Here is a 9,632-nt window from a genome sequence, read left to right as displayed (position 1 = left end):
TTGCGGAATGGCGACGGTTTCCTCCCCAGCCCGGAACCTTTCTTCTCTAGTCCTCTCAGGTTCCGGGAGCGTAGGTTCACAGCGACCGGAAGTGGAGGCGGTTGGTGGGGTTGGCGGAGCTCCGGACGCAGCGCGGGCGGCGGTTTGCTAGCTGCGGGTGGACGGAGAAGTGACCTGTGTTCGGGTGTCTCGCCCGTTCGCGGCGGGGCGAGGCCGGGCAGTGCGCGGCGGTAGTAGAACGAACGTCGTGCGGGCGGGGCGCCCGCGGCTGGGCCCATGGCCTCCTGCGCGAGCATCGACATCGAGGACGCCACGCAGCACCTGAGGGACATCCTCAAGCTGGACCGGCCCGCTGCGGGTGAGCGGGGTGAGCAGGTGTGGGCCCACGGCCAGCAGGCGAAAGGGCTACGTGGGTTTGAACCGCCCTTCCAGGCCGCAAACTTCTACAGGCCAAGTCTGTATCCTCGGGGCTGGTGAGGGTGAGTGGGAGTCGGAGTCTCGATCTTTCAACTTAGCGCGCGAAGGGCTCTGAGTGGGGGACTCCTCTCCATCCCCGCGCCAGGCCTTCCTGACTCGTCCTGCTGCGTTTTGACTGAGAATGAAGTACCCTTCTCCTGAGCCACCGAGTCCCTCTGGTTTTCCGGCCTCAAGGTCTCGGCTATTTCTGAAACTGCTTTGGTCGGGAACTCTCGCATGGCTCGGGATCTCTGTACCGAGTTCTGGGCCTCAATTCCAACTATGCTCTGAAAGAGATGCTGGTTCCCCTCGGCAGCGTGCCTTTCTCTCTGGGAATGCTAATTAAAAAACTGAGTTCCAAGAAGAAAGGTGACCAGCTCCCCCCAGTTGGCCTTCTTCCTGGGATGAAGACAGCTGCCCCGATTGGAATAGGCTAAAGCATCTGCAAGCTCTTGATTTGTTCTCATGCGTTCCAGTTTAACTTGGGCTCTTAGTAATCCTTTGGCTCTACAAATGAGTGCCAGGACACAGAGAGGGGAAGGGTTGTGATCTCCTGTTGTCATGGAAAGAGCAGTGTTTTGGGATATTGGTGTGACTAGGGTTTGAATGGGCGTTAGAGGGTTCAGAGAGCAGATCTGACCGTGGAGGCTGTGTAGGCTGGAAGTCTTAACACATCCAAGCCAGTAGAGGCTACCCATTAGGAAAAGGGAATCAGCAGGAAGGGACCAGAGTTTTCTGGCAGGCTCTGGGATCTGTGCTGGCTGGAGGGACTGAATGCTGTTGGTGGTATGGGTGTGCAGTGGCCACAGCTAAGAACCTGTGTTTCCTCAGATCTTGTTCTGACAGCAGACAGATTTACTCAGGCAGTAGTATAAGGGTAAGCCAAATACACTCAGAGGGTGCAGTAGCACCTGCTTCCAGAAGCAGTCAGGCTGAGCTTTCCAGCAGGTGAAAGAACAAAGGTTCAGCCTGACTGCTTCTGGAAGCAGGTGCTGCTGCACCCTCTGAGTGCATTTGGCTTACCCTTATACTACTGCCTGAGTAAATCTGTCTGCTGTCAGAGAACACTGAGCCTTTCACCCCAAGCCTGGAGTGCGGGCTCCCTCTTCTGCAAGTGTGTCTTGGAGCTTTCACACTTGTCCTGAGGCTTTCGAGCTTATCAGGTGCTGAGCAGACCAGGCTCTGCTGAGATTCAGTACAGCCTGGCACAGCCAACCCCCAACAGCCTGGGACTGCTGCTGCTTTATCCTTGTGGTAGTAGGCCGGGAAGGAGAGTATCATCTTGTTCCTGAGCCGCTAAGGTGGTTCTTGATTTATGCTCTGTCTCACTGTTGGAGCGCCTGCTTATCTCCTCTGGCTGTAGGACCAAGTCACACATCAGACTGTTGGGTGACTGGAAATTCACAGAGATCCTGAGTGTGGAACCGTGGTTTTCTTGCTACTTGGGAAAGATGATGGCAGTCATGACTGAGCCTGTGAGAGTGTTTCAAGACCAAGCCGGTGCCCACAACTGGAATGTTGTCTTTTCTGACTCCATGCCTACTTCTGAGTTTCTCTCTCTCTTTAAATTTTTTTTTTATTATTCAAAAGATAGATTTATAGAGGGAGAGAATCTTCCATCTGCTGGTTCATGCCCCAGATGACCACAATGGCCAGAGCTGGGCCAATTCAGAGCCAGAAGCTTCTTCTGAGACTTCCACACGAATGCAGGGACCCAAGGACCTGAGCCACCCTCTACAGCTTTCTTAGGCCATAAGCAGGGAATCAGATGGGAAATGGAGCAGCTAGGACATGAACAGGCACCCATATGGGATGCTGGTGCTAATAGATGGAGGATTAGTTTGTTGAACTACAGCACCAGGCTGTTTCTCTCCTCTTTATCCAGCTCCTTTGTATCTGTTCCATCTGTGGTCGATTGTTCTGAATTATTTCTGTGTGGGGCAGGCTCACTCTTTCTGAAGGATTTATTTTTATTGGAAAGGCCAGATTTACAGAGAGAAGGAAAGACAGGGAGGAAGATCTTCCATCCATTGATTCACTTCCCAAGTGGCTGCAACAGCTCGAGCTAAAGCCGATTTGAAGCCAGGAGCTTCTTCGAAGTCTCCCAAGTGGTTGCAGGGGCCCAAGGCCTTTGGCCACCTTCTGCTGCCTTCCTGGGCCACAAGCAAGGAGCAGGAAGTAGAGCAGCTGGGACACAAACCGGCACCCTTACGGGGTACTGGCGTTGCAGGCAGAGGACCAGCCAGTTGTGGCTATTGCACTGGGTTCCCTCCTTCCTTTCTTATCTCCTCATCTGAACATATTCCTTCTGGGCCTTGAGTGCTCATCTCCTCTCTAAGCCTTGCTGTTACCTTGGTTCAAGCTCAGTTATCAGTCATTGGATTCTCAAACATTGAATTTGCTGCCTTAGAGCAGTCAGCCCACTGGAGAGAGCTAGCCATGACATCTTTCCCTTTAAACCTCTTTTGGGATTTTCATTGCTCATGGGAAGGAACTCAAAAGCCCAACATCATTAACTGAGGTCCCTGCAGTTTGTTTCCCCTCTGCCCTCCCCACGTTGGCATTCTGGTCACATTGGCACTGATGGTGTCTTCCTCATGAAGCTTTTCCAGACCCTTTCCATGCCATTCCTCGAGTACCTAGAGTTTGGTGTATTGACCTCTGCGTGTCCTTGATGGTTTGTACTCTTCCAGTAGAGAAGTCTCTTGCTCAGCCTTGCTCCTGGCATACATCGGTGCCTGTGAAACAGGAGATGAGGAAAGGCCCTCTTTCCCATAAGAACGCCTTGCGTAGCTGAATGCTTCCAAGCACTTCCTGGTGTTGGGAAGAAACTCTGATGAGCTAATAGGCAAACGAAACAGCCTTATCAGCATGGTCCTCTCTGTCCGTAGGCCCCAGTCCAGAGAACCAGCGACCATCCAGCACCTACAATGGGGATCTCAATGGGCTTCTGGTCCCAGATCCTCTCTGCTCAGGTGATGGTACTGCAGCAAGCAAGTCTGGTCTCCGGACCTTGCCGCCCATTAACCTGCAGGAGAAACAGGTCATGTGAGTGCCTGGGAGGTGGCAGTGGTAATGAGGGTGTCTTTGGGGCATCTGCTAACTTGAAGGCATGAGATGGGGAGGCCGGAAGGACCAGCAGCTTTGGCTGCTTGTTTGCCTGCATGACCTAAACCACCCTGAACTTGTACTAGGGTTAGGACTGAGGACAAGCTCAGAGGTTTGACCTGGACACCTGCGTTAGGGTAAAAGGAAGCTTCTTCTCAATGAAGGAGGCAAGCTAGGGGGGCTGGCAGCTGAGACTAGACCTACCTGCCTTGGGGTGGTTGTGTCTTTTCCTCCTCTCAACTCTACCCCTTGAACCTTTGGGTGAACAAGAGACAAGATTTGTGCTTCCCCTCCCCCCAGCTGCCTGTCAGGGGATGACAGCTCTACCTGCATTGGGATTTTGGCCAAAGAGGTGGAGATTGTGGCCAGCAGCGACTCAAGCATTTCGAGCAAGGCACGGGGAAGCAACAAGGTAGGTGTCAGGGTTTTGTGACATACATCCAGCCTATCCATTGGGCCTGTGGTGCCAGTTCTTATGAGGAGCACCTTGGAAAATAGATCGTGTGCTCCAGTTTCAGGAAGCCAGAGTTGGCTACCTAGATGCTATGGGAATCTCTTCTTAGAATCTGGGTTGCATGGCTTGTGCTTGTAACCTCTCCCATCCCCAGAGTTGCTGGAAACACCTTCAGTTCTAAGGGAAGCTTCCCTGGTCCTCAACTTCTGTGTCCTCCCTCATTTTGGGTTCCCAGGTGAAAATACAGCCTGTCGCCAAATATGACTGGGAGCAGAAGTACTACTACGGCAACCTGATCGCTGTATCGAACTCCTTTTTGGCCTATGCCATTCGGGGTGAGTAGGGGGTAGGGCAGAGCAGAAAGGATTTTGCTTGAAGCCCAGAGATCTAGAGCCAGTGTCAGCCTACTCAGACCTCAGGGATCACATTAGAAGACTTGTCTGGACCACCCAGGCCTTAGGAGTGGGGTCGTGCCATGGTATTGACAGCAAAGTAGGTGAGGGTAAGGCTGTGTGTGCTGCCCAAGCCTGGGTCCACTGTCAAGCCCCACTGCTGTCCTGATTGCAGCTGCCAACAATGGTTCAGCGATGGTGAGAGTGATCAGCGTCAGCACTTCAGAGCGAACTCTGCTGAAAGGCTTCACAGGCAGCGTGGCTGACCTGGCCTTCGCACACCTCAACTCTCCACAGCTGGCATGCCTAGATGAGGCAGGCAACCTGTTTGTTTGGCGTTTAGCTTTGGTCAATGGCAAGATCCAGTATCCATTTCTGGGCATGGGGCATGGGGGCAGGGCTTTTTGGATACATTCCATCATCTTACCTATCAAGCCCTTAACACCCTGCTCAGAGAAGAGATCTTGATCCATATCCGGCAGCCAGAGGGCACGCCACTGAACCATTTCCGCAGGATCATCTGGTGCCCCTTCATCCCTGAGGAGAGTGAGGACTGCTGCGAGGAGAGCAGCCCAACCGTGGCCCTGCTGCATGAAGACCGGGTGCGGGAACTGGACCCCACGGCAGGGAGGTGACTGAGCAGCTATCTTGCAGGTGTGGGCTGAGCTCTCCCCTCCCTGTTTGCTCCAGGCTGAGGTGTGGGACCTGGACATGCTCCGCTCCAGCTACAGCACCTGGCCTGTGGATGTTGGCCACATCAAGCAGGGCTACATTGTGGTGAAAGGCCACAGCACGGTATGTCTGCAGCTAACCTTCCTCCCTGCCCTTGTCTCTTCCCCGCATCCACAGCTGCCTAGGCAGTTTGACCAGCCCTCCGCCCTTGGGGCTGTTGAGCCCAGAGGAGCCCTCACCTGTGGTACTTCCTCCTAACCCTGCTATTTCCTGTGGATCTGGTCCTGTCTAAAGCTCCCCCATTTCAGTCAGCCACAGAGATGTGCAAATCCTCTGTGGGAGGGCTCATTCCTACCTCTGGTGAGATGGCAAAGCCAAACTCAATGGGTTCTTCCCAGTGCCTCAGCGAAGGTGCCCTCTCCCCTGATGGGACTGTCCTGGCTACTGCGAGCCATGATGGCTATGTCAAGTTCTGGCAGATCTACATTGAAGGGCAGGATGAGCCAAGGTAAGAAAGGGCTGAAGGGTCCAGAACCCCTTGAGACAGGAGAGCCAGTTGCTCACCCAAGCCCCTCCTTTGCCTGCACACAGGTGTCTGCATGAGTGGAAGCCACATGATGGGCGGCCTCTCTCCTGCCTGCTGTTCTGTGACAACCATAAGAAGCAGGATCCTGAGTGAGTGAGTGGGCAGGCGAGTGGCTGATGGGCTGGCCAGGGCTCCCAGCAGAGCACCCAGCCAGTCACTTGCTACTTTGCAGGGTCCCTTTTTGGAGGTTCCTCATTACTGGAGCTGACCAGAATCGGGAACTGAAGATGTGGTGCACAGTGTCCTGGACCTGCCTGCAGACTATCCGGTGAGCAGACTGCTTGCTGGGTGTGGATCCAAGGGTTGGGGATGTGGCCTCTCAGAACGCATGGCATCATTTCCTCTGCTTTGTGGCTCCCTAGCTTCTCCCCAGATATCTTCAGCTCAGTGAGTGTTCCCCCAAGCCTCAAGGTTTGTTTGGACCTTTCAGCAGAATACCTGATTCTCAGCGATGTGCAACGGAAGGTATACTACCGAGGGCAGAGCCAGTATCAGCACTAGGGGCACGGGGCATGGCACATAGGCTGCCCTCACAGCCTCTGAGCTCACCTGGGAATGTGTCACCTGTGCAGGTCCTCTACGTGATGGAGCTGCTACAGAACCAGGAGGAGGGCCGCGCCTGCTTCAGCTCCATCTCCGAGTTCCTCCTCACCCATCCCGTGCTGAGCTTTGGGATCCAGGTTGTGAGCCGCTGCCGGTTGCGACACACTGAGGTGCTGCCTGCCGAGGAGGAGAATGACAGTCTGGGGGCTGGTGAGCTGCCATGGGCTGGGGACTGTATGTTGACTTGTGAGGTGACAAGGCACAGAGAAGGCCAGGGGTTGAATCATCCATGCTGTCCTTTCAGATGGTGCCCACGGAGCTGGTGCCATGGAGTCTGCAGCCGGTGTACTCATCAAGCTCTTCTGTGTGCATACTAAGTAAGTGTGTTGGGAGACCCACCAGCTGTTTGTCTGTGTCCCTCTCTGCCCCTACTTGCTCTGTCTTGTTTGAGCAGTCAAGCTTGCTCTCTTTCTGCAGGGCTCTACAAGATGTGCAGATCCGCTTCCAGCCACAGCTGAACCCTGATGTGATAGCCCCGCTCCCCACACACACTCCCCATGAGGAGTTTGGTAAGTGAAGGGCAAGAGGGAAGCCAGTTGAACTTCCTGGGGCTAGAGATTGGACTCTCATGTCAGCTTTCCCCACAGCATTTGGAGAATCTAGATCTGAATTAGGCTCTGAGGGCCTGGGGTCAGCCTCTCATGGCTCCCAGCCTGACCTCCGACGCATTGTGGAGCTGCCTGCACCTGCTGACTTCCTCAGTCTGAGCAGTGAGACCAAGCCCAAGCTGATGACACCTGACGCCTTCATGACACCCACTGCCTCCCTGCAGCAGGTACTTCCCCAGGGTTGGGGGACATGGGAATGCCACACCCACAGGCTACAGCCCTTATTCTCTGCATCTCCCTAGATTGCTGCATCCCCTGGCAGTAGCAATAGCAGCAGCAGCAGCAGCACTAGCAGCAGTAGCAGCAGCAGCAGCTCTCTCACAGCCGTGTCTGCCATGAGTGGCACCTCAGCTATGGACCCCTCCTTGGCCAGGTAAGGTGAAGGGTCAGAGGTGGAGTATGGGAGGAGCTGATTTTACAGCAAGCTGTGGCAGCTAATACCTCAGCCTCCTTGCCACCAGGCCACCTGAGGAGCTGACCTTGAGCCCCAAGCTGCAGCTGGATGGCAGCCTGACAGTGAGTGGCAGCAACAGTCTGCAGGCAAGCCCACGCAGCCTCCTGCCTGGCCTTCTCCAAGGCCCAGCTGACAAACTGACTCCCAAAGGACCTGGGCAGGTGTGTTTGTGTGAATGCAGGGTAGCAGGTGGATGGCAGCATGGAAAGGTAGCAGCAGTTGGCTTTGCTGCATCCTTTCTGCTTTGTCTGCTGGCCCTACTCTGCCTCCAGTACTGCCCACTTCCTCTGAGGTCATACCAGCCTCCCCACACCCTGCCCTCCTGGACTGTGGCCCTCTGTTTAACCTGTACCCCTTCCCTGCTGTCTCCTGTCAATACCAGCACTGGTGTTTTAGCTCTGTGCTTCACCACAGCACCTCCCATCACTTAATACCCTGTCTTTGGCCCATCTCAGGTACCTACTGCTGCCTCTGCACTGTCCCTGGAGCTGCAGGAAGTAGAACCTCTGGGACTTCCCCAGGCTTCTCCCAGCCGCACCCGCTCCCCTGATGTTATCTCCTCGGCTTCCACTGCCTTGTCCCAGGACATTCCTGAGATTGCGTCCGAGGCCCTGTCCCGTGGCTTTGGCTCCTCTGCCCCTGAAGCCCTTGAGCCAGACAGTATGGCCTCAGCTGCCTCAGCACTACACCTGCTCTCTCCACGGCCCCGTCCAGGGCCCGAGCTTGGCCCCCAGCTTGGCCTCGATGGAGGCCCAGGGGATGGGGATCGGCACAGTACTCCTTCCCTGCTGGAGGCAGCCTTGAGCCAGGAAGTTGTGACTGCTGACAGTCAGGTTTGGCCTACAGCACCTGATATTACTCGTGAGACCTGTAGCACCCTGGCAGAGAGGTGAGGAGTGCAGAAGGGGGAAGGTGGTGGGAGGGGCTTCAGGTAGTTACTCACTGCTAAGCTGGCCCTTTCCCCAGCCCCAGGAATGGCCTCCAGGAAAAGCACAAGAGCCTGGCCTTCCACCGACCACCTTACCACCTGCTACAGCAACATGATAGCCAGGACACCAGTGCTGAGCAAAGGTGGGCACCCCTCAACACCATTCCCCTTGCAAGGGAGGGCCAGCAAGTGAGCAGACATTCAACACCTCTCTCTGCTTCCTCCAGTGATCACGATGATGAGGTGGCCAGCCTGGCTTCTGCCTCAGGAGGCTTTGGGACCAAAGTTCCCCCTCCACGGCTCCCCGTCAAGGACTGGAAAACCAAGGGGTCCCCTCGGACCTCACCTAAGCTCAAGCGGAAAAACAAGAAGGATGATGGGTATGCAGGGAGCCAGGGGCCAGAGAGTGGGGTGGTCTTCTGGCTCCCTGACGTGGCCTGAGATACTTCTCACCCATGGCAGGAATTTAGCTGTGGGGCCGCGGCTTACGGAACACCAGGTGAGAGTGAACACCCATTCTACTTGTGGGATCCCGTCCCGTAAGGGTAGGGAAGGGCTCTGCAACATTCCCTGGTAGGAATGGGGGAGGCAGGCATCGCATAACTGTCAGTACTGCTGGCAGGTGGTAGAGCCCCCTGAGGACTGGCCAGCACTGATTTGGCAACAGCAGAGAGAGCTGGCAGAGCTGCGGCACAGCCAGGAAGAGCTGCTGCAGCGCCTGTGTGCCCAGCTCGAAGGCCTACAGAACACGGTCACGGGTCTTGTGGAACGAGCTCTGGAGACTCGACATGAGCAAGAACGTATCCTTGAGGGCGGTAGCACGGTGCAGTGAAGGCAGACAGAGGGAGAGGTAGCCCCCCAGGTCCAGGGAGGAGTATGGCACCTGGTACCTACTCCAGGTGTGTGTTTTTTTGTTTCTTTCTATTTATTTATTTTTTTTACAGATTTATTTTTATTATTTTTTATTGGAAAGGCGGATATACAGAGAGGAGAGACAGAGAGGAAGATCTTCCGTCTGATGATTCACTCCCCAAGTGAGCGCAACGGGCCCATACTATGCCGATCCGAAGCCAGGAGCCTCTTCCGGGTCTCCCACGCGGGTGCAGGTTCCCAAAGCTTTGGGCTGTCCTCGACTGCTTTCCCAGGCCACAGGCAGGGAGCTGGAAGGGAAGCGGGGCTGCCGGGATTAGAACCGCCGTCCATATGGGATCCCGGGCGTGCAAGGCGAGGCCCTTAACCACTTGCGCCACCGCGCCGGGCCCTATTTATTTATTTTTTAAGATTTTATTTCAATTAGGAAGGTAGATTTTACAGAAATAAGAGGAGACACAGAAAAGATCTTCTACCTGGTTCACTCCCTAAGTGGCCACA

At 55.0% G+C, this 9,632-nt stretch overlaps 1 protein-coding gene across 1 annotated transcript; it reads left to right on the top strand.

The window, feature by feature from the left end:
* The first annotated feature begins 120 nt into the window (after positions 1-120).
* LOC121167720 (enhancer of mRNA-decapping protein 4-like) lies at positions 121-9,153 on the top strand. Its single transcript, XM_040997291.1, has 22 exons — positions 121-358; positions 3,348-3,504; positions 3,865-3,976; positions 4,254-4,353; positions 4,586-4,775; positions 4,865-5,012; positions 5,101-5,205; positions 5,481-5,590; positions 5,674-5,757; positions 5,841-5,936; positions 6,031-6,133; positions 6,241-6,421; positions 6,516-6,588; positions 6,689-6,780; positions 6,859-7,046; positions 7,122-7,252; positions 7,341-7,494; positions 7,789-8,222; positions 8,300-8,404; positions 8,489-8,641; positions 8,724-8,760; positions 8,884-9,153. Exons 1-22 carry the CDS (start codon positions 277-279, stop codon positions 9,091-9,093), a joined length of 3,045 nt encoding a protein of 1,014 aa, XP_040853225.1. The 5' UTR covers positions 121-276; the 3' UTR covers positions 9,094-9,153.
* Positions 9,154-9,632: the final 479 nt, after the last annotated feature.

The sequence above is a fragment of the Ochotona curzoniae genome, unplaced genomic scaffold, assembly GCF_017591425.1.
Source record: "Ochotona curzoniae isolate NIBS_2020 unplaced genomic scaffold, NIBS_Ocur_1.0 patch423, whole genome shotgun sequence".
Lineage (NCBI taxonomy): Eukaryota > Metazoa > Chordata > Mammalia > Lagomorpha > Ochotonidae > Ochotona > Ochotona curzoniae.
Note: the sequence above shows the minus strand (reverse complement) of the source record. Positions and strands in the feature narration are given on the sequence as shown.

Excerpts from the sequence above, each read along its gene's own strand:
- LOC121167720 (XM_040997291.1), top strand. The coding sequence starts at position 277 with ATGGCCTCCTGCGCGAGCATCGACATCGAGGACGCCACGCAGCACCTG. Across the intron at positions 4,354-4,585 it reads TTTGGCCTATGCCATTCGGG|CTGCCAACAATGGTTCAGCG; the intron begins GTGAGTAGGGGG and ends TCCTGATTGCAG. Across the intron at positions 6,781-6,858 it reads CACTCCCCATGAGGAGTTTG|CATTTGGAGAATCTAGATCT; the intron begins GTAAGTGAAGGG and ends CTTTCCCCACAG.